This window comes from Nymphaea colorata, chromosome 11 (assembly GCF_008831285.2).
Source record: "Nymphaea colorata isolate Beijing-Zhang1983 chromosome 11, ASM883128v2, whole genome shotgun sequence".
Taxonomy (NCBI): Eukaryota; Viridiplantae; Streptophyta; class Magnoliopsida; order Nymphaeales; family Nymphaeaceae; genus Nymphaea; species Nymphaea colorata.
In genome coordinates this window covers 20867564-20891797 of record NC_045148.1, presented here as the reverse complement: position 1 = coordinate 20891797, position 24234 = coordinate 20867564, and the positions used below count along the sequence as shown (strand labels likewise).

Here is a 24234-nt window from a genome sequence, read left to right as displayed (position 1 = left end):
CAGCTGAAACCTCCACCTCTGCGAGGCTGTAATTGACAAATTCGCGTTATCATGTGTACCCTCAATATATGTCGATACCTTGTCCCGTTATTCCCGTACCTGTGCTCACGGTAGCAACCTGGTCGGTAAACGTGATTATGTTTTTCCAGTGTTCTTGTTTGTCGTCCGATTTCAGTCACTCCTCACCCTATGGCCATATGGAGTTTGGTGGCAGAAATATGCAATCCTGTAACTCCTAAGTATAAGATGTACATCATCCACAACCGAAGTTAGAGGTTCCAATCAGGTGGTTCATCTCTCCAAAACCATTAAGTGAGCACCGTATGATATTTAAGCAACTAGGTTGACTACAGGCAACGAAACGTAATAGACAACTTGCAGGTAAGGGAATTCTTAAACTAACTATTCTCCCTCAGAATGGACTGATCGCCTCCCCGTTCAGAATTTCGGTTGTAGATTTAAATCAAGGCACAACCTGAAAAAAAAATATTTTTAAATGTAGTCATATTTTTATCAACCTGGAAATTATTCCCATTCTTTACCAAAAGTACAATTTTGTATGCACATTTTTTGTTTCTTGTCATTAATCAACAAACAGATTACCATCTTTAAGACATAATTACACTCTTTAAGGAAGACAGCCACATGATGTCTGGATGAGAACATTATTTTAAACATTGTTCCTTCCCCGAGGAAATCGCAAAGCCAACCCCACCCTCCGTTCCACGTTCATGATACGAAAGAAGAAAAACTGATAAATCACTTCATTTGGTGAGTAGCCTTTATGTACGCCATTAACCTCTTCAAAGCCTTGCCGCTGTCAATTGCTTCTCTAGCTCTCTCCATTGCTGACAAAGCATCCTCTGCACCAGGGCAGCCAAGCAAGTGGTCTACCAATCCGGCATTCAGCACAATCCGGTCATAGACTGGTCCTTTTTCTCCACGAAGAGCAGCTATACCCAATTCGATGTTCTTCGAAACCTATTTTGCAATTCCCCAAGGTGCTCAAGTTATTTCACGCTATGTCAGAAACAAAATGGTAATGGCTTATGCCAAATGCACAACGTGGAGAGACGACATAAACATGTTAAATATTTGTTTCTCCCCAAGGCAGCTAGAAACACTGAAGATCTGTTACCTACATCGCAAAACCTGGAAATTTTCACTGATTAAAGCTGGGCATCTTACAAGATACCAGTTCGAGTTCAGCAAGAAAGAGGCAGAAAAATGGTGATGGGAGGGCTAAGAAGCGAGTTTTCAATGGCCAAGAACTTAAAGATGTGGACAAGATAACACAAAATCATAGCATCACCAAAAACAAGATTGTCCACCACATATTTGGGTTCCTCATGATGAAGATAAAGCAGTTACCTGCACAAGTGACAGGAAACCGTGCCAGAAAGGGCTTTTAGTTCATAAGGGCATCAATGAGATCAGCTATCAGCATTCATCCACAATATCCATTGTAACTCTAGCCTCTAGGCAGCATAGCACCAATTTGAAGAGACAATTAACCAAGTGAATGCATTTCTTTTGGACAATTAAGGCCTGAGCGCTCATGCAGGTTAGGCAAACTTATTCTACCATCAGAGCAGAAAAAGGAAATGTATTCTCATGGAAGACTTATATGAGAAGCTTGGAAGCTGTTGACAGCTTAGATTGGTGAAATACACCAAGAGATGAATAAAAAATTAGAACAATGGCTCTGGTAAATTTATGAAGTCCTGAGCAACATTCCATGCACCAGCTGTTACGTCAATTAAAATGAAGGACCATAAAGCAAAGGAACTAACCGATCTATCAGTTCTTGGGGTATCACTTGGCTGAAAACCGTAATCCTTAGCATTGACTTCAATACTGAAACTTTCACGAGAAACCCCTGAAAATGCAGACTGATCAGGATTTCTTGATATTAATAACATAGACAAAATTATTCCCATATTTTTTAAGTTATATCATATGCACCATATTGTGCTATATTTGTTTCAGAAGAAGAACTTACTAGACGAGCCAAAGCATGGCAAAAAGGAAAATTCACATGTTCAAGTTCATTTATATGTACTATCACTACCTACCATCGGCTTCTGAATTACTTCCACTGACTTGAAGTGAACGAAACCCTGCACAGTAGTTTACTGGCAGACCTTTTGATGCTGCTAGTGAGCGTGGCTTTGTTGTCATTGAAATTCCACCTTCCTCACCCTGTTTGTGCCACAAACATAGTTAATAAGACTTGGACACAAGACTCCAAGGCAAAATACATACTTACATGAAGATGCATGTAGATGACCATAATAAACAGTTAAAACTCAAAACCATGAAAGAGCTTGAAAGGTACTGGTGACAGATTATTCCAACGCCATAATCTAACCCTGTTACTCAAATAGGGGACATCCACACACGTCTAGGTAGTTATCCTGATGTATACGGCTTATGGAATGTGCTTAAGTTTGCTAAAAAATAACACTATACCTTCACCACTAGACCAGAATGAACTCCTCGTCTTCTCATAAGAGTCAGCAGTTTATCTAGATAACCCTCATGGTAAAAGCCAGCAACAATGGACTCCTTCCCCCGTGCCTATGATTAAAATCATCTCCATCAACATATTTAGTAGCATTTTCAAGACAATATATTTGGGGGATAGGAAGATTAAAAAGAAGCACAATACAAGTAACATTAATTCCAAGAAATTATAAAGCATGCATGGAAGATATGACTAATCAGCAAAAAATCCTAGATATGTGTCTGCATACAGTTTAAAAATAAAGCTAATAATAACTGAACTAGTATAGCATTTTTTTCGTGGCAACATGCACATTTCATATATCTTCATGCTTCATACAAAATGTAAAAGTGACATTCTTTATCATCTGCTTTTGAACCGTACATATTTTCCAAAATGGCTATGCAGCTAATAAATAAACAGATATACAAATGTCTGTGTGTGTGTGTGTGTGCATAAATTTGTAGTATGATTATCTTTTGAACATGATAAGTCAAAGTGCCAGTACAGACAGTTGTATGTTTGATGAAGCACGAGAATGAGGCTTGTGAAAAGGATACCAGAGAAAAGGCTGGGACATGCCTCACGTGGAATAATGCAACTACTGAGATGCAGCGAGCACCTCTCGAGAAGAAACATAGTATGGTTGCAAATGATGTTGTAGTTCATGCTTCTGATACTACTAAACGTAATTTTCTTAGCCATGAGCAAACTAGTATGGTTGCAAAGAACATTGTAGTTCATGCTTCTGATAATAGTAAGTGTAATTTTCTTAACCATGAGCAAACCAGTATGGTGGCAAAGCATGTTGTAGTTCATGCTTCTGATACTACTAAAGGTAATTTTCTTAACCATGAGCCAACCAACATGAAATAGATACAGTTAGAAGTGTCCAAGTTTCGTTATAAATATTTTTCCAAAAAACACATGTAAACGTCCTGTATCATCCTACATAAATTTCCTACCAATGTCAGAGTATTGGCTCAAACAACGTGCAGTCATAGCATCACTATTAGTTATCCACCTGATTTGTACACAACGATGTAAAGGAATATCAGCTCACCCGCACATACTGCTGAACTTTCTCAGAAGTAGCAATTGGTGGACGCTTTTTTATATGCTCCCTCAATCCAACAAGTGAATATCTGCAAGGTACATTTACAAAGTTTACATCTTCTTTTACATAGTAAGAAAAGGTTGAAGCTCCATCTGAACTCATTAATATTTTAAAGCATAAGATAGTTAAGACATGCTCTTTCTGTACTATGCTAAATCTCCTTCTTTATTGGTTCTCTCTTTGCCTCTTTTTTTTTTCTCTCTGCACTCATGAAAATTATTTGCAAGTTTGTAACTTTACAAATACCAATGTAAAAAATGTTGTTCTCAGGTTTTTAACAGCAAGGTTTTTTTTCAATGTAAATCAAGAAGCTTGTTTTTGAAGGTAAATCTACGGAACTCAAAACATCAATATTTTGAAACATAGAAAAACATGAAATTTGATTTTTCTTCTAATATGCTACAAAACATTGATTAAATTTAAAATATTTAATAACATGTTAAAACGAACTTAAAAATATCATGACTTTTTCCTTTTTTTCACGTTTTCCCTTATTTTCCCATCGTTGAATGTTTGCTTTCAGAAAAAGCTTTTCCGTGTGTGTGTGTCAATACATATATATATATATATATATATATATATATATATATATATATATATATATATATATATATATATATATATATATATATCTTGAACCACAAAAAGGAGATATTACCTTCTGGTCATTTTCAGTAAGATTTACTTACTGCTTCCTGTGTTAACGGTGAAGCGAAGTCAACATGGTTAACACTTTCATGCTCATGTACCATGACACATTTTTCACAATCAGAGAATTTGATTTTGAGATGCATTGGAAGTGATAGAACCTACTAACAAGATAAACTCAATCATACCCAAAACATATGCTTCGATTGAATATGGTACAGAACCCGCGAACATAAGGCACTTTTACGAATTTTTTCCAAATTTTCAAGTCAGAAGCGTAAAATTTTTAAGTCAACAAATATAAAAATCAATAGTCAATTCAACAGAGAATTATGGTTAGATATGCATACAAGGATGGGCAAGCTTCACGTTGACTTATGTACGCAAAACCAACATCCTCATCCTGAAACAGAAAAGCCTGTGTTTATGTAATAGCACAACATTTGAAAATCAAGAAAAATGATGCTTCAAGATGGAGCGCCTTTAATTCCATAAACATACCTCAAGAAGCATTCTAGCCTCAATAGGGGTCAAGCTAGTACTAGCTCCCATGAACATAAGCATTTGTTCATCAGTGACACCCCCCTAGAAACCTTGGAGCAAAACAACCTTTAGCATATCAAAGCTTACTTTTGCATTATACAGGGAACAATTATGAAAATACCAAGGCAAGACGGCATGATAAACTAAAGAAGTTCAAGTAAAACGTCTTATGAGAGACCAAAATTAACTTTTGTTTCGAAACAGTCACCAAACAAAGTACTTTCTGACCTTAGGTGGCATCCATTCTGCCCCATGAAGCAGGCAGCATTCTCCATAGCAGGATCTAACTGCAGCAACAAAAAGTGTACTTTTGAAGAATCTAGTATTTCCATCATAGGGTTCACCATAGTGTGTTAAAGAGCTAACATCAGCCATTGGTAAAGCACCTGATAAAATTGGAAACATAAGCAATGGTCGCAGAAGAAAGCTTCAATCACCAGACTCAACCTAAATACATGAAATAGGTCTAACAAGAATTACAGCATATCCCCATATAAAAGTTTCTACTATAAAAAAGATTAATTTTCAGGATACTTTCTGAGTAACATAGAATATTAAAAGAGGTAGCTGCATCCATGTCTTACCTGCACCAAGTGCTGGTGCTGCTCCAACCCACTAAATTTAATTGTCAATTATGAGAAGTTCAACCATGTGTAAGCTTATTAGTAACTTGCCATTGACTAGGGTTTGGTGTTGTTCAGTCATAAATTTGTTGTTTAGTTAGTCTTTTAAATAACTTGTTCTTTTGTGTTGGTAAGTATAACTTTTTTTTTCGTTCAATTTTGGCTTAAAACGTACCCATAATATATAAATAAATAAATATATATATATATATAATCTTGTGCACCCACAGATGCACCCAGGATAGCTTCCCAAGACTGAATTCACTTGTACCATTTGACAATTCACTTGGCCCACAAGTGAAAAGTGCTACATTCCAATATGCATCTTCAGAGAGAACTCTCGAGCCCTCGTAAAAAAGAATGCATTCCACAAAGTAGGATTGACATTATAATTGAAAATATGAAGCAGTGATATCCATGTGTGACATGCTAAATAATTGTGCAACCAGTTATTGATAATACAACAATATATAAGAACTCAAAAAACACAGGCAACAGAAAACTGTGTTCTGCATGGAATGTCTCTTTACACTACTTTTATAATTATATCTTTTAGTCTGCCTATAAACCATCACAAAAGAATGTAAACAAAAAGAGGAACTATTTTAATAACTTTGTGACCACTGAAGGGAACACCTAGAATCTGAACACAGAAGTCTGCAATATAACATAAGGAAACCTGATCAAGAAACATTTTTGACAGATTCACATTATGACGTTTCTGTAGTGACATACTAATCTGAAACTTCCAAATTGGTCAAAGAAAAAAAATCTCAAACTTGAACATATGATGTAATATCTTTTCACCTGTTCCGTGGGTAAAAGATACTAAACCGGGAAAGGGACAAAAGCATTACCATGTTCATTATCGAAAGCCAGGCAATAAGCCTTTATTTCCCTGTCTGTTTCTCCATTCATTCTTTGACCAATAAGAAATGCTGATAACAATGAATCTTTGACACTTCTTAGGTCCACATCATCTGATCTTAAAGGAAGAGTATCCCGAAGTACCCCCTGAACCTCCTCATAACCAAGGTGACCACCTGCCAAGACTTCTCGTAGGGCACCTACCAATCTCATCTCAGTAGTTCCTTGGCCAGTATATAAAGGCCCAACTGAACTGGATCCCCCCATAATTGTGCCTTCAGGATCTGCTATAAAAAGAACATCTGGTGGCAAACACTGCACCAGAAGCGGCCAGAAAGTATTCATAGCATTTCTTTCTCCTTCACTCCATTGAGTAGCCTCTGGAAAAGAATTTGCACGTATTGTCATCCCAGCAAAAAATGCTCCAAGTTGTGCTTTAGATACTTCCTCTTCATCTCCCAGTTCTCCTCTAGCTTAAATAACATCAGAAAATAATAAATAAATATAAAATATAAAAATGGAAAAAATAAATCAAGCTAATTAAGCAGTATGACTTCACGCAATGAACTTTACTTTCTATTCTCCACATTACCAAAAACTGACTTATCAAAGCAAAAGGCTGATATCTTAATCAACACAGTACACACTTACTGCAGACACGAGCTAGGTCAGTTCCACTCACCGCAGAACCTTCCGACTTAGAATTAAATGTGTGCTGTTCAAGATGCCAACCAACTCTGCTCTTTTCTCTTTTCTATATTTCCATATACAATTATATGGGAACCTAGTGCATAAAATCCAAATTTCAAAGCCTAAGATGAGAATAGAAAAGTTTAACTTGGCTAGGTTTTCTTTGCTTTTATTGTGCTCTTTTTAGAATGGAGGGAACCGCAGAGACTTTTGGACCAAGTACAGTAGGAGCACATTTACCATGCATTGTTCCCAGTTGTTTCTTAGTGTGAAACCTTGGGTGATGCTTCTCGTGCGCACTAGGAAAATCTAACCCATTGGTTTGACCTTGCAGAAAAATGACCATACAAGGAATTGGAGGTCAACTGGCCCACCAAAACAATAAACACACAAATCTGACTAAATGATTATCGGCATAACAACACATTCATAAGTCGCAAGAAGAAAGAGATCACTAGGTATCTTGTTAGTGAAGTGCAAAGCATTACGAGTGCAAGTCGTAACGAAGAAAAGCGTACATGAAAGGTTTACATAAAAGATCACCTCCACCTAATTCTGTGTGAACCAGGGGTTTCTAGCAGCCCATTGACTACATAAAGATTCAAATTCATAATTTAAGAATCGGTGCTTCAGGTCCTGCGACATTTTATCCGTAAGAAGAGGAACATGAAGCGAAAACATAAATCCTTAATCTGAGAAACGATGACTAATTGCAGGAGAAACAAAGATGAACAATGAAGAAATCTATAGCCCTGAACTCCAAGGACCTGATCTTAGGATCGTATCGAGGACGCGGAAAGCTTGCTCCTCCGATAGCGGCCTCGTCTGTGTCGGCCCAGTGCATACCCTCGCCTGAGCCTCCAGTACTGTCTGGTTCGGCTTCGGGATCTCTGGGTTCCGGTAAGACGAAGATACTGCTGGATTCAGAGCTCCGACCTCGAGAATTCCCAACTCGTCTGCCGTGGCGGCTTCATCGAACGCAACCTTGACAATGCGCTCCGGCCGTCTCCTGGCAACAGCTGGGCCTCCAATCTTAGCTGAAAAGCGAACAGTGGACGGGCTTCGGTAGTCGACAGATCTTCCAGCGCCGGAACTTAGAAAACGTAAAGAAGAAGAGGAGGAAAGAAACGGGGAGCGAAAGATTGCAGAGGCCATGGCGTCGTCCCACTTTGCTACACACTCCCGCCCCTCCTCCTCCTTCTTCTTCTTCTTCTTCTTAAACGGGGCTGTTTCACGCCTGAACTAGTGAACTCGCGCTCGCACACGCGAAGATGACGGAAGGTTGCCCTTTCGCTCCCGGAAAGGCCGCTGCTACTACCGCTCCAGCCACCGGGAGCTACCCGGCCTTCACTGCGTCAGAAATTTCTTTTGAGCCCTACTTTTCCGTCGTAATTCTGGAAAACGCGTTCTTAGTTGTCCGTGTTATTTGTCAGTTCAACTTTCGTAAGTTTCTTTGGCTCATTGGGTGACTCGTTAAAACGCTCCAATTTACAAATATATATGTATATACAATATTTATTTTTTTGCAAATTTATTTTAAATAAAATATAAACATTTTAATATAATTTTATAAAAGCTATTTTGATATAAAACATGAGCTTGAATCAAGTTCTTTCTATCAAAATATCGCTGCTGTGAAAGTTATTTATTTATTTTATTATAAAAGTACTATAAAAATCTAAAAAACAATCAACTTAATATATATTTTGTAGCATCATCTTGATAAACTTAAAGTAAAAAAGGACATTTTACATATCATATTGATTTTTGTTATTGGCTTATTAGTCTGCTATATATATATATATATATATATATATATAAATAAAGGGGTTTCTCTATGAACACCCAATAATCATCCACATATGGAGCATGCCAAGAGTCATCAGACATGTATAACTGATCAAGATGATTGATCATCCCCTTTAAGGGACAAGTAGCCGTAGAATTTGGCTTCCTTCTCAAGAGAAGATCAAGAACTTGGCTGCACGTTGGGAGCAGGAAGCGGGAATTGACGAGGCTTCAACTAAGGAGCACGTCAAATGACGAACGAGCAGCTGTTTTCTTAGCGCCCGCATTCATCAGCCGCCTCTTCTGCAATACCACGCACTGGTGAATCAGATGTCAGAACAGGGCTCTCTCTTCTCTTAGCCACAGAGAGAGAGAGACAGACGGAAAGTGATTGTTTCGTATACTGCCTTTCCTGTGGCATCAAAAGAAAATTGATGGAGGTGCTTTTAGGATTCATCATCGCCATCATCATCTTTGTCGGTGTTGTCCTCCAAGGAATCAGAGAAAGTTCCGCCAGGTCCAGGATCGAAGAAGACCCGCCAAAGATCAAGAGGGAGTAAGAGCAGAAGGAATTCTGCTTGAGCTCAATGTGTCCGATTGAAAAGGATGGTATCCGATGAAAGGTTTTGTCTCCTGCCATTGCAGATATTAGAGTTGGAAGAGCGAAAATGTTGAGCGGTGTTACAGTGGAGAATAATAGAACAGGTAAAACAATGTATGCAAATCTTGAAAAGACATTCCTGTTCTTCTCATGATATTAGTGGTTGTTTTCATATGTTGAATATTTTTTGATGTTGGGAGCAAGAATGAACATGGCAACAGGATGTGTTGTATTGGGTGTAAATGATCTTGGAATATACCTCTGAATTTCTTTCGAATCTCAACTTGTACTTGTGAAATCAGTTTTTTATGAGGTATAAGGGAGTTTTGATAGAATTAAAGACATAAAATGCCGGAGAATTCACAGGTGAAATGTGGCAAAAATCCATCCGCAAGGTTATGTGTGAGAGCACCCCTAAGGTCTCACGGTTTCAAGTTGTTTTAGTCAAGTTTTGTCTTCTCGATGTGAATTACATGGTTGCTTCAATAGGCATCTAACTCTTGAGATTAATCTTGAGTTCAGGATTTTGACAGCATCAAGAAAGTCGACGGCCATGAAATGCAAGCGTTTAATACGATCTAAAGGAACATATTCTCAATCGAAAATAAAACACGACATCGTCCCTACTGGTAGAGAAATGGTAAGGGGGGAGTTGTAACGAGCTGAGAAATAATTGACCTCATTCGAGTCATGTCCTTCTCCAGCTTCAGCTTTTCCATTGTATTATATATCATCATGGGTGAGCACGAGCTGCCCTAAGAAGCACCCAAGTCCTCCTCTCTTCTCTTTGCTCTCTGGATCAAACGCTGCTTTAGGGTATGATATACTTGTTAAGTAGAGTGTCGCAATCCCTTCATTTGCAGTCGAGAGAAATAACACCTATGAGAATTGAGCTGGATGAATAGGCTCACACAACCCGCAAACCTAACCAGCTACACTATGTCCCTTGGAGCTTTATATATTTCTCCAGGTGGTTAGATTGACGTTTGCAGTTTAATAAATAAGTTAATGCTCTGACGGCTAAGCTTGCCCGACCAGCTAGATGTGCCCCTCGATATATTTCAGTCAGTGGTGCAAGTTCCAACAAATTTTCCAAAAAATCTTTTATGCCACCTCGATACCTTGGATGAGAAGTTGAACTGATCAACTTCATTTCTTTAATTTGTATCCTAAAATCCTGATCAACCATTCATACTTTTTTAGTGTCCTTGAGAAACAAATATTAATTTCCTATCAGGAGTGAAATTTATGTTAACAAGATACTTGGTCTATTTGAAATGCAATCGCTCTTAATGCTCCTAAAATTGTTTGAGGATGTAATTTGCTTAAGTAGCACTGCTATTGAATCGCAGCTCCAAAATATGAATGTATACAACACATTACGTGTATGTTCTATCGAGGCTGAAAGAACCCTAATTTCTCCGTATTCAAGCATATATATATATATATAGATAATGTTAAAAAACATGCAAACAGGTGTTCGTTGAAGATTAGTTCCGGCTATAAATAACCACTTAAGCAAATCAAAATCGTTTCTGAATAATTTTTTTTTTTTAACTTGAAATAGCATCAGAGACTGCACACCTGTTAATTAGCTTTACTTGTCGAAGCGATATTTTCAAGCGTTGAGCCAAGATGCAAGAGCAGTCCCTGCCATTCAATTAACTACGTACGTCGCTGGTCAATAAACTAACTAACTGAGCTTAACAAACTTTACTCATCTTCACCAGTCACAGCAAGGAAGATCATTAAGAAAATTGAACTAAGCGTGCTGATCTTGAACTAGCTTCCATTCACATGAACCACAATGTTTTAAAGATTAAAAGTAGTAAAAGTTTAGAGCCTAGGCCTACTAAGCTTATATAAAACTTAATATGCAAAATAAATATTTCAACAGCTTAATAAATGCATAATTGCTAAGAAATTTAATATAATACGTAGAATCTGATCAACAGCTCGGTCTCGGTCCTGTAAAGGCTTGCAAGGCGCGAACTTCGGCCTCAATCGTTTTCTTTAGCTTCATACGTGGGCCCCGGCACGAATCATGCCAGCTAGGACTGTGGTCCCCCCTGAGGACGGCTTCTCCCAACCGATTCGGATGGGTGGGCCCCGCAGAAACATGCCAGGTAGGATTGTGGTCCCCATGGAGGACGTGCGGTTTCTCCCAACGGATGCGCACGCACCATTTCACACCTGCTGCTTGATGCCGCGCGTTTCTTTGGTCTGTATAAATTGAAGGGGCGCCGAGAGTGGCAGAAGAGGGTGAGAGGAGATGAATCAGGTGCTTGCTCTCGTGCCGACTGACGATCTCCGCACGCGCGAGTTAGGGAACGGAAACCGGTGGCATGCGCAGCTGGCGCAGCTCATCACCGTCCCTCCGGTGGTTCCCGTGACGCTTCCCGTCTCGCCTCACCTGAGAGCGACGAACCGACGGTCGGGGAGGAGGACATGGCTGGCGTCCTCCTCCTCCGCCACTCTCCTCCTCTTGCAGCAGCAGGCCGGCGCCGTACTCGTTGTCTCTCTCAAGGGAAACATCCACGTAAGAACTTGCTCTCTTATTAGCTCCTTAAATAGAGATTCACTTCTCCGGCGTCCTTCCTCCTCTTCTTCTTACATGATATGATCCGCGTGGTTCTCCGAGTTCTTTGTTCTGGTTCTTCTTTTTCGGTGAACTTTGGCTCCGAACGTTGATTGAAATTGTTTAATTTTTCTTTTTCTTTAAAGTTCGAGGATTCTTTCTAGAGATTTTTCACTGATGGACTTTTTGTTTGATCTCTTGCTTTTGTGCGAAGCTCGCTATGTATCGTTATAGTCTCTGTCTTGACGAAATTTTGTTTTAGACGAATAGCTCCGGTGGTTTCTTGCCTGGAATTGAAGAATGAATGGAGACGGGTTCTACTTTCCTCTGTTTTTCTCTCTGTCTTCCTCTTTTTTTCTCCTCTAAAAATGAGGTACCGCTTTCAATTACTGTACAGTCGAAATGTTGAATTACACTTCTTCTTCATCGTCTGTTCGTTGTACTGGTTTCACTTCATATTCTTGTTTGTCTTTTGTGGTTTCCTGATATAATTGATTTCTCTATGAAGTATTTACTCCTATTTTTTCATTTATTTTCTTTTGAGAGAAAAAACATGGTATAGTCTTGCCATTTCTAGAAATATTTCTCAATTCACCTTTCACTTTTCTTGTTCTTTGCTTACTGGAGGACATTCCGGCCTCTAATCTTTTTACTTTTTTTTTTCTTTGCTTCTTTTATCCGTCTTTTCCAACATAGTAACCACAGGTTAGATACTTATTTGCTTCTTTTTCTTGTTTCCGATGCATAACGAGTTATTGTTCGTTTCTTGATTTTAAGATAAATTCCACGTTCTTCAGCTGCTCCTGAAAGGGTTTAAGTTGCTGTGTTAGTTATTTTTTGTTTTTCAGTCTTTATCAGTTGGTCAGGTTCTGTATCCCATAGTTACCTTGTCTTATCTAATATGTAATTCGAAGCAGTGTGCACCTTTGTATATTTGAACTTTTTTTGGATGCTGTAGGGAAAACGGATCGATTTTGTTGTAACGCATCTTTAGTTTTTTACGGCACTTGCACTGGGTTAGTCGATCGTAAGAGGCAGGGAAGTTGTTCTATTGTTATTTGGACTAAACAAGCCATTAGAAGACGGTTTCTTTCTCTGCGTTTCATTTGTAAAATGACTGGCATTTCGTCCCATTTCTATGTGCAGTTGGACATCCTAATTTAGCAGATTTATCCATCCACATTTGCTGGCACATCTGTAGGTAGTGTCCTCATTGGCTTTTGGAATAGTAGGTTTATGCATGTATTTTACGATGAAAAAGGAACGTTGTAGTTTTTACATATTTTGCATTAAATATTATCTTTTTTATTGTTTTTTAATTTATTCTTTATGTTCATTTTGGCTCAATAGCAATGTAGCACTTTCGTGAGTTACATGACATGTTAGTTGGGCTCTTTCGGAATATTTATTTGTATTTGCAAGTTAACTACTGTGTGGATTAGTATATAGCTTACTTGTAATTTTATGATAAGCCGGAAATATCATCTCATCTCCTTGTTTTTATCTATTTGTTCAGGAGGAACACTATGTGTCCAATCTTCACTTTTGCTGGCCGAAAATATCATGTTGCCGAGGAAGTAGACTTGTATTTGCAAGCTACAGAGACCATACTGATGAGGCAAGTTTTGAAGATTATTTTAGTTTCTTGTTTCTGTTGTTTATGTTTCGTGATGATGAAGTTAGGATTATTTGTGAAGCACACATTTCTTGATCATGAATGTGATCAAAATCATTAAACTTTAGGCCTTGACAACTAAGAATATCAGTTCTTATCTCTTTGTCCATCTTAATATGTTCAAAAGAGCATGGAAATTTCTATAGAAACTTTTGCCATAAGAGGTGAAAATTTTGAGGGTGAAGCACATGATTAATGCATGTCTACATTTGGCTTTAACAAATTGACTCAACAGATCCAAGCAAGTTTTCAATTTCATTGAACCTACTTTTAGTTACACAAAGAAAGGTGGCTGCTATTATCCTCAAATCAACCATTAAGAAAGTGACTTTTGGTTCAAGGATGTCACAAGCTATCATATGAAACCCATACTTTTCTGTTTCAAATTAAGAAAAATTTCCCCATTCTATATTTGGGCTAAAAAATTTCTGTTTTAGAAATCAGTCCCTTTATGTGAATTTTTTGCAGAGTAGTTCACTATATCCATGTGAGACACCATCAAACTATAAATGCTTTTATTTTTCATTTTTCTTGAGGAAGTATGAAGACCCGGGTGGGGGGGGAGAGGAGGGGTTTAAAGGATGTTTCTCCTTATTCTCTACTCTTGTCATACATGATCATGCAGGTGCTTTCCTCTGCTTCTCCTTAGTTTTGTACAGAGGTGCCTCTGCATTCAAATCATTGAGAAACCCAAATTGTAGAAAAGATAATGGGCACTCTAGATGTTTTCTGAAAATGCTTGCCATTACATTCATGAAGATGTAAAAGAATGAAAGAAGTTTGTCACTCTCATCAACTCAGATGACAGGAGATGAGCGAATCTACATCTTTACCAAGTCCACAGAAACTCTGATTTACCACCAATGTTTAGATGAACGTGCACCAAGATGTTTTCTGAAAATGCGTGCCATTACATTCATGAAGATGTAAAAGAATGAAAGAAGTTTGTCACTCTCATCAACTCAGATGACAGGAGATGAGCGAATCTACATCTTTACCAAGTCCACACAAACTCTGATTTACCACCAATGTTTAGATGAACGTGCACCTAAAAATTTTCTAGTGAGAAATTGATTGAAGCCCTTTTATGGAGAATCTGAGATTAACCCATCACAGCACTTTTTATTTTGACATGTCAGCTGTTGGATCAGATGCCACCAAAGCTATTAGATAAATTTCTTATTTCCAAGCCAAGCATTTAATATTGTTTGAAATTTCAACGAACTATGCAGGTTCAAAAATTTGGACTAAGATTCCCAACAGCTTCCGATGCACACTCATTTTTGATCTCTTTGAAGGTAATTGATACATTTCCTTTTCTGTATGAACTTATGAAACGTAATATAGCAAAGCTCTCGTACTCTGGAACTCTTTCTCAGTCGTTGAAGAACCCAAATATAGTGTCATTCCTTAATTCCTTATAATTGATCTACTCCTTATCCCTTACAAGGTGTATTTGATCTTCTTCTATTTCTAACTGGAGCTTTCTATAAAGGACAAAGGTCCCAATCCATGGATACACTTGCACTGTGTGGAGAAAGTTTGGCTTTGGTCCAAATTCTTGTAAATTCTACTAGCAATATAGAATGTCAGAACCCTCTTGAACCAGTCTTGGTCTATGATGATCATTATTCTGTGATTAGTTTTTTGTATAAGAATCTGAGGTAGCGTAAGTGAATTTCATATGGTTTCTTTAGTGTAAAAATTCTGTATTATTTCAGGAGTGCTTAAAAGTTGGTATCGAAGTCTCAAATGATTATGGAGGGAACAGTCTTCTATGTGAAAATTCATGTCCTACTGAATTTTCTGTTTCTACTGGACCACGTTATAGGTAAGATTCTTTAAATATTGTATCTTTTCTCCTCTATTATCAAGTCGGTGTTTAACATTGTTGCAAGGAAATACACTTATTGGTCACTAAAAACGATGGGAACTTCTCTCATGCCCTTGTGTATAATAAGGATCTGGGCCTGGTGAAGCCCATGTTATCAATTCAATAGGCAGGGTGAACATTCACCTTGTGGTGTGCAACAACCTGAGAACGTTACATAGTTGAAGCCCGAAGGTTTGTCAGTTCAAAGTCGAACTTGTTCATGATAACTTCAGGATTAAATTATATTTAGTAAGTTCCTTGGCAATTTCAACAACATATTCCAAAATTAACAATGTTTTGCAATGTAACTACTGCTAACATTACTATCATAAATTTTGCAGGGCAGAAGAGGAACCCAGCTTTGGAAGCCATGTTGATGCCTATCATCCTCATTTATCACCTTTAGCAACAGAAAAACCACCATGTGTTTCTGCTCCTGGGAATCTGAATGCAGTTGATGACCTAGAATCGATCTTTGGAGCCTTGCCTCCTAGTTTTGCTGCCTTGCTGAACAGCTACTGTAGTGGATCTCCTACAGGTACATAACTCTATCTGTTTCTCCTCAACTTCTATGAGAAAAATTTTTTATGGGATCGAGGTTATTGTTACAAGGCGGAGTAGTTGCTTGTTGGCCTATCCAATTGCTCTCTTTTTTCAATTTTTTTGTTTGTATTTTCCCACTCATATTTCACTGAGGTAGTTTCAGTATCGTCCACCCTTGACTGAGCCCTCTATTCCCCTACTGTGTTGCGATCTCAAGAATCTGATGGTGCATTACTTATTGCTTTGGTGGTAATCATGAGATGCGTTCATCCCGTTGAAATAAATGAACACTTCTAGTTGTTCATGAGGAGGCTTGCTTACCAATCCTAGTGCTTCCAACCAACCACTTTGGCTGCTCATCGGGCGCTGAGGTATGATTGATTACCCTCAATCATGCCCTAAATAGAATCTTCTGGTGCAGGTTTGACTCCAGCTGACAGTGCAAAAAATGTTATGGAGGAGATGAAATGTCTTGAAAAGCCTGGTCTCAAATCAAAGATTGTGGTATTCATGAGATCTCAGTTTCATGTCATCTCCTGTTTCTTCTCGGTTTACTTCTAGGTTCAGTGAAGCATCTTCCTTGTCATATTTATATGCAGGATTACATGATGGATCCTTCTTTTCAAGGTATGCATTAATTGGTTTACCAATCAGTTCCATATGAATCAAATGAAAACTTGCCTTGTGTTTTGACGGGCCTAATTATCAGTGCTGAAGCTAGTTCTTTTGTGGCGTTTTATCAGATGTCCTGCACAGCGTGGAGCAAGCACTGGACGAAATGGGGGGCATCTACAAGCCATAGGCCTGGGTGAGGTGTCTTCTGCTTTTTGTTAGTAAGAGACGGTGGCTAAAAGACGAGTTGTACATATAGAAAAACAAGATTGTGTTTACACAAATTGGTCTTTGAAGTTCTGCCGTCATAGCATATATACTAAGACAAAATGATTCCAACAAAATACAGATGACCATCGAGTTTTGCTTTCTGGACGAACACCTTGATGACCGAAAATAAGTACTGAAGCTAAAAAGAAAAAAGAGGATATCCGCTTAATTGATATGCATCTTCCCTTACACCAGCTTGGAGACCGAGAAGCCGGAGACTGCCCGGCAGGCGTCAGCCATTAATAGATCGGCAATATTTCCTCACCTCCCCTGGTTCATTGGTTGTCAGTCTTCCCACTTTTACCATTGCCTCTGCAAACATCTTCGGCCAAAGGTGTGGGCTGTGCGCTAATCTTCTTACCATCTTTCTTGTTGGCAAAGAGCTCATGAGTAACTGATCTGTGCCTAGCAGCCCTTTGTGTTGTGTGAGCGCCACGTAGAACGTGTTAGTCATCATGTTCGAACTTATTGCATCCAGCGGCACCGCCGAGCTTTCACCAAGTGGCTTTACCGTCGGCGGACAGATCGACTTGAGATAGTTTGCGTATGATGGGTCGAGAGAAGGGTCTTGCGGTTGTGTTGGTGAGAAATGGTAGAGGCGATAGTGGAAGGATGGGCAATGGGCTCGTCCCATGGAGTGTGCACCGGAAAGAACAACCAAGTCTTCCAGGTTTAGGCCTTTCGAAGCGAAAAGGTTGGCCAGGGTGGACAGGTTGTAGAAGGGCATGGGAAGGTTGTGCGGAACTTCGTCAGCCAGTGATATGCGGCCGTCTAGCCGACCCGATGGTACCTCGTAGTACGGTATGCCGGCGAAGGAGGCAGCATCACGGGCAGCGAAAGCTAAGATGTCTGCACAGGAGACGGTTCCTGGACACGCTATTTCCAGCTGAGCCTTCACGTCGTCCAGAACTTCGAGGCCGCGGAGGGAGGCGCCATTTAATGGGGAATCCTTCTCCGCAGTATCCCCTTCCGCTTCGGTAGGGCTGTCCAGAAGAATTGAGCCATCGCAACCCTGTCGTGCAAATGCAGGTCAATATTTCCATGGTAATAGCAGTAGTGATCGCGTACAGTTCATTTTAGGGATAGGTGGACTTAGGAAGCATTTGAGGAGACGATACGATCCTAGAAGATGAAAGATCCCCTCTCCCATGGTTGTGATCCAGTTGTAGGCCAAGTATAAGAAGTGTCGAACTTCTGATCAAAAGTTAAAGTCTGCTGTAACGGCAAGACACTCTTTTGGAAAAGCAAAAAATTCAAGTCTTTTGGAGAAAAACTAGAATTGAAGTTTTGACTATGCTGCATGTATCTACGTCGTTCATTTGATCCTAACTACTGATAATCATGAGTTTCCAGAAGAAGGTGATCATGAGCTTTTAGGATGAGGTGCGAACATGCAGGTATAGGCAGGATGAAAGATGGGTTGCCAACATATGACCCTAGAGTGGTCATAGTGATCATCACTGTCTCGTAAATTGCCATCGTCTGCAGGGATTCCACACGCCTGGCTAGGTGGATTGGTTAGTAAAGCCTTCAAGGTGGAAGGGGTGTGAGGTTTGACAATCAGGATACATATTCTTTGCTGTTGAACCAGATGGTGGACCTGTATACTGCAACAGAAAGAAGGTTGGTGTTTCATACCAACCGATATTCTATAACCTAGAACAGGCAATATGACCGGTTCTATAATTCAATGGTTTTACTCGCCATAGTAGGACAATAAACGAACTGTTCACACGCATCACGGGAAAGCAACACTGAACAAGTGTCCATGCACATTTGCTTCATGTAAAAGGTTAGTTAAAAATTTTTTAAATGTATATCCCAAACATAAGAGACATTAACTTGTAAGAAGAAACAAATGCATAATTTTTTTATGCGCAAAGTAAGTGTAAGAGATGCAAATGCGCGAGGTCTTTGTGCTAGTGCTATTAGAATCGTCCTGAATCGCTAATTTGAATCGAATTTATTTTCGTGGCCATTTTAGTAATGCCATGTGTCTTAGCGAATTTTTGATATATTTAAAAATACTTTAATGATTTTTTTATTTTTCTTAAAAAATAAATTTTAAATATTTCTAGCCAGTTAGATCCGCGTTGCACCTTTTGGAGATTTGAAACAAAGACTAGCTACTTATCAGCTAAGCCCACCCGAGGCACCAATCTTGTTGATAATCCTCCCATTCGGTTCATAAGCCTATTTTTAGTATCTTGCTTTGTGGGTCAATCCAGGCCTCAGCCGTTCACTGGTCCAACGGCAGCTGATACATCAGGTCGTTCTCGAGGCTCATTAGATTCCCCATAAACCTGGTCGCATAAACCTGGTCGCTTGCCATAGCAATCAGAATCATAAAAACGACTACTTACCCGGACAAAGCAATCGTGGAAATGAAGCCGGACGAGACCCGGAACGATACCGGGATTCAATACGGTTGCTGCAAAAACGGTTCCTCTAGTGATAGCTTCAGCTAAAGGGCATGTCTCTTGATAGAACCCAACACGTAGGTCACCATGGATGGCGAGCGGAAGCACGAACACGATGGAGAACAATAACAGTACGGCAGACATGGAGCCGGTGCAGAAGGCTCCACCGATGGCTCAGCCACACGGGGCTAGCAGCTGAGCCCTAGCAGCTGAGCCGATATGTGGCTGAACCTCTGCTTCGCCTCAAATTTGTGAGGTGGGGTGGAGGGTTATTTATAATGGGCCCAACCATGAACCCGCCCTTCCCCTTTTTTTAGCTCGGCTTAGCTGTTCTTGTTCAGCTTCAATGGATCCGTTGGCTTGGCTTGTAATTGGTTTTGTGTGGCTTGCATGAACTCCCAAGAATCAGTTTCGGAAAGTTTTGTTTATAACAAGGTCATCGCTTTTCAGGATATTCACTGGAAGCATCTAGATTTTTCAATATTGTGAACTATCCACTTCCCTTTTCTTTTGCCTTGTTTTCTATCGATCAACCACTTCCTGGCATTATTCAACTTCATTCGTGCAAATCTCTTCAAATCAGATTTGGTCGATGTGGTGTACAGCATGAAGACATTTAATTGCCCGAGGAACATTTTTCAAAAGCTCTTATTGTTAGTAGAAGACTCAAATTTAGGCAATCTCAGTACTTAATCCAATTTGGCACAGCAAAAAAAGGACCAATATCACGAGATTGTATATGATGTTTTGAGTCCCAACCCACCCTTCACGTTATGAATTAGTACACCTATGGATCTTTGTATTTGAGTAACATCATCTTCATAAACGCAACAAGAAGGAAAGGCAAGAAAGTTGGTAGAATGGTTAACTGAAAAGACGCTTAATCTTCAGTTTCTTTGATTTAGTCTGTGGTGTGAATAACAAGTAGAAGAGTTATTCAGATGAAAAAACTCCAAATTTAAGCACCCTTTCCGGTTACTCTCAAAGTTGGGTTTTTTTTTTTTTTTGAAGAATTGTTCATGTCTTGAATGTTTCTACCCGGCAGCCATGGTCCACAAGGGATCTGGAAGAACCAGTCTAGCAGAGGAAACCACCAAAAGGTGGTGCTGGCCTTTCTGACCCGACAAATCTGGGCCAGCATGTGGTGGGCAAAGAAATGACCAGCTGCATGTGGCTTCCACGCCATTCGAGCTCATAAAATTAAGCTCGGCCTATCGACCTTCATAGCTGCTTCAGGAAGAAAAACATGGAGGTATTCTTGCTTCATTCAGGCTACATAGAATCACAGAGGATCGTAAATTTTTTTTAAAGAGAAGGAGCATGGCTTTTTGTCTCCTAAACTGTAGACCACAGTTTGCCCTTTTAAAGGAATTCTTGTTCTGAAAAATTGCCGGAAAACTTGAATGACATCGCCAAGTCACTTTTTGGATTTAGAAAATGGGTTTCCTTCAATACACTATATACTTCAAGCTTGTTTGGATGACACCAAAAATGAGTGCTGAGTTTTTGACAAAAACTGTTTTTCAAAAGGGACTAAATAACAGCAAAAAAAATAAATAAAACTGGGTTTTCGTCATGTTACCCAAACTAGTAGTCTTGGGAAGCCAACTAAAAAACCAATCTTTAGAAAACTAGTTTTCATAAAACCAATTTTTTAGCCTTTTCTTTTGGCAACTGCTTATAAATTAATTTTCTTTTTTGGATAGGACTAACAATAATTGTTAAGGAAGTGAAACAATGTTTCGCATACGATTAACCATGATTTGCCCATGAACTTATAGATGCTATTACGCAATGCAATCGGTCTAAATTCATTGGTGTTCTCTACACTCGAGAATCTAGGTATGAGAACTGGATTAGTTCTGTTAATCTTCTTCACAAGCCTACCTGTCCTGAAAGATTCTTTGACAGCATCACGTACATCCTTCCCAATTACCTCCTAGTAGGTTTTGAAAAAGCCAGATGGAAAACCGTATGCCTCCGCGGCTTTGCCACTCTTGGATTCCAATACTGCCTTTTTTTTTATTTCCTCATCTCTTACAGGATTATTCAGCATTTGGGTCTCATGAACAGCGACAGCAAAACCATCATCTGCACACATTCATCATGATACCATCAGAGTCATCTGTAGTATAGAAGTCCTCGATAAAATCAGCAAAAGCAAGATGTAACTACTCAGAAGAATTGATTGTATTGTATGGCTACCAATGGTTAGGAAGTGGTCATGTTCCTTTTTTGCCGCGCACTTGCACGCATCTGGAAAAATCTGATATTCCTATCACCATCCTGAAACCAATCCTTTCTGGCTCTCTGTTTCTACAATAGATAGTCTTCTTCCCAAACTTGTTGCAATTCTTTGAGAATTAGCATTTCCCTCTCCCGTGTGGAGATCTTAGAGTAAGAGGGCTATTGTGGATGCCAATCAATGTTGGCTTGGCGCTTGGCAATGCGTTGTGTGGTGTTGCCAAACACTGAGGAATTGCATTTCGCAAGCTACTTTCCGGTGGTCTCAAGTTTCATAATCAGTTTAATCATTCGGCAACCATAGAAGTCAGTAGCACATGCAACGAACAACATATAGACAGCCTTCTCTAAGAGCCCAGCAATTGAAAAAATTTGAAGACGCCCCTCCCATGGGGTTTATAACTTTATATTGGCACTTGAAAGTAAGGGTGTGGTTAATTGCCTTCTTTCTTAGATGCAAAGTTAATCTTAAATCCCTTTTATATAAGACCCATATGGTAAACCAGTATCGGATTTCACGATTATCTGAACGTACGTAGCCAAAATATCATATTTGAAAGGGATGAGATAGTCTGACCTCAGATCCTCATATATGTTTGGTTGCAAGAAGTTTGTCTTCAAATCCTCATATGAAAGTGATTTCAAATCACGTTAATTTGATCTCAAATCCAATGTAAATAAACACCCCGCCTAAATGTCTTTTTTTTTTCTCAAGAAAAAATTAAATGATAGTGCCATTTTTTTGGGTTCACATTTTTCAAACTGAAATGTCAGGAAAATGCTGTGATTGAAGGAAAATTTGAACTTTCCACACCATTGGATGAAACAAACATCAAAATAAGGGGCTAATAAGAATCTGAGGTTGAATAAAGAGGCTCTCAGTTTCTCACAACCAATAAATTTTTTTTTTAAATAATAAAAATATATGAAAAGGCATGAGGCTTAAGTGTGATTCATGCTTGCGTCCAGCATGAGATGGAGGTGAAATAAGTGTGAATCCCACTTGTGTCCAGCTCAAACACCTTTCCGTGTTTCTTTCATTTCACATTAATGGAAAATTTGTAGATTTTCTTTTGAGCTCAGCAGCTTCCTGTTCTCGAAGCATAAGAAGTGATGAGATTGAGGAAAGAGAAGTAATGTTTACTTAAGATAAACTGCCTTCATCGCAAAACCTCAAAGATTACATTCTTATGCCTCCAGGGTTCTAACTTATTTTAGAGCATAGGCAGTCCTATTGTATGTCTTCTAATTCAAGTGTTGTGTTTGCCACTGTTTGCATCCCTGAGAAGTCATATCTAAGAGCATGATAATATATATATATAAGAAAATTCCAATGTCAATAGTTAAAAATTACAATTATTGCTAAAAAAAACAGCATGTTTATTATTTGAAATTATAAAGGAATTAAAATTGAGCAAAATTAAAGCTCCAATGCCATCGATGGCGAGGGTAGGTGCAACCTAATTGTGAGAGGTTCTAAAAGGAAACACCCACCAGCGTAATGATCAAATGTCTTACAACCTTAATGATATGAAACCAATGAGGTCACAGTTTTAGAGGTCCTTTATGTAAAGGCATCAATGTTCATTATTACCACCTGCCTGACTGCCTTTATGCAAAACCATGTTGCACCACTTAAGGTATAGGGGTACAGCGCTCATGAAAATCGTACTAGAAACCTACCTTTTCACGCAACTCTAACCCCACTAGCTACAGTATAACCCTTGACTTGAAGCAACTTTCACCTTCATCTTCCAATCAAGCTTAGCAGAACTAGCCACAGTGATGCTTGTGCTTTTCTTTCGAATTGTAGTAGCCAACTCGGCCTAGCAGTCTAGTTATCATCTACTAGGTAGAACGCTGCATGCAGCACCCACTTTAAACAAATCTACGAGATGATTAAAAGTTAAAAATTGATCACTAAAAGACAGACACTACAAGCGGCATTAGCGACGGTTTATGGTGCAGCAATGATTTATGGTGTTTTCAGTGTCATATTTAAAATTCTTTTAGTCACCAAGCAGTTAGAGTTCACCTGCGACCCCATCTTTGAACCTTATTACCAGCTTCCTAAGTTATCAACATCAGGTCGATGGTGATGAGTAGATGAAACATTTTATTGCCCCTGCCGTTTAATGACCTAATTTTCTTGCTTTTCAATGATTTTGTGTAATTTTCACCATGCAGTTTTAGCCTCGTAATGATGTTAAGCAGGGGGGAGAGGGGGGCGGTGTTCAAAAAATATTTGTTCAAAATTTCACATGTAAATTTAAAATAAAATCATTTATTCTACATAAAAATTTTGAAAAATGATATTTTGACTCTTGTCAAAATTTTGAAACTATAATTCGGCCTTTGAAGATCAAAGTTGAGGTGATTTCATCCTTTAAATCAAGGTTTGAGTGTTGGTATCAAAGAATGCTGCATTGTCAACACACACACACCCAATATAGTGTTTGGTAAATCATGACATCAGACAAAAAGTCCAGGTGGTCGCTTCAAAATAGAGATGGCAAAGCAATGGTATCAAAGGTAGCATAAATGTGCTTCTCCAGACATACCACATGCTACTTTTGCTGGGATAAGGCCTGTGGTCATGTTACGTGTACCTGGGATGATTTGACACTAACATCTCT

At 39.0% G+C, this 24234-nt stretch overlaps 3 protein-coding genes across 4 annotated transcripts; 1 reads left to right on the top strand and 2 right to left on the bottom strand.

The window, feature by feature from the left end:
* Nucleotides 1-507: 507 nt before the first annotated feature.
* Nucleotides 508-8372, bottom strand: LOC116264839 (uncharacterized). 2 transcript variants are annotated; one of them, XM_031645258.2, is made up of 10 exons: nucleotides 7762-8372; nucleotides 6295-6777; nucleotides 5043-5200; nucleotides 4773-4856; nucleotides 4622-4674; nucleotides 3570-3651; nucleotides 2473-2580; nucleotides 2076-2202; nucleotides 1794-1879; nucleotides 508-981 (listed from the first exon to the last, which is right to left on the bottom strand). In XM_031645258.2, exons 1-10 carry the CDS (start codon nucleotides 8147-8149, stop codon nucleotides 760-762), a joined length of 1791 nt encoding a protein of 596 aa, XP_031501118.1. In that variant the 5' UTR covers nucleotides 8150-8372; the 3' UTR covers nucleotides 508-759. The 2 variants fall into 2 exon arrangements, with proteins under 2 accessions (XP_031501118.1, XP_031501120.1); XM_031645260.2 differs by having other exon boundaries at nucleotides 6295-6773; nucleotides 7762-7971.
* A 3237-nt stretch (nucleotides 8373-11609) lies between these two features.
* On the top strand, nucleotides 11610-16906 carry LOC116263713 (protein POOR HOMOLOGOUS SYNAPSIS 1). The gene is made up of 8 exons (XM_031643451.2): nucleotides 11610-11922; nucleotides 13478-13579; nucleotides 14869-14934; nucleotides 15358-15467; nucleotides 15851-16047; nucleotides 16474-16556; nucleotides 16652-16679; nucleotides 16796-16906. The coding sequence occupies exons 1-8, from the start codon at nucleotides 11656-11658 to the stop codon at nucleotides 16852-16854; spliced, it is 912 nt and encodes a 303-aa protein (XP_031499311.1). The 5' UTR covers nucleotides 11610-11655; the 3' UTR covers nucleotides 16855-16906.
* On the bottom strand, nucleotides 16897-19617 carry LOC116263712 (peroxidase 5-like). The gene is made up of 2 exons (XM_031643450.2): nucleotides 19298-19617; nucleotides 16897-17946 (listed from the first exon to the last, which is right to left on the bottom strand). The coding sequence occupies exons 1-2, from the start codon at nucleotides 19496-19498 to the stop codon at nucleotides 17167-17169; spliced, it is 981 nt and encodes a 326-aa protein (XP_031499310.1). The 5' UTR covers nucleotides 19499-19617; the 3' UTR covers nucleotides 16897-17166.
* Between the last annotated feature and the right edge of the window lie 4617 nt (nucleotides 19618-24234).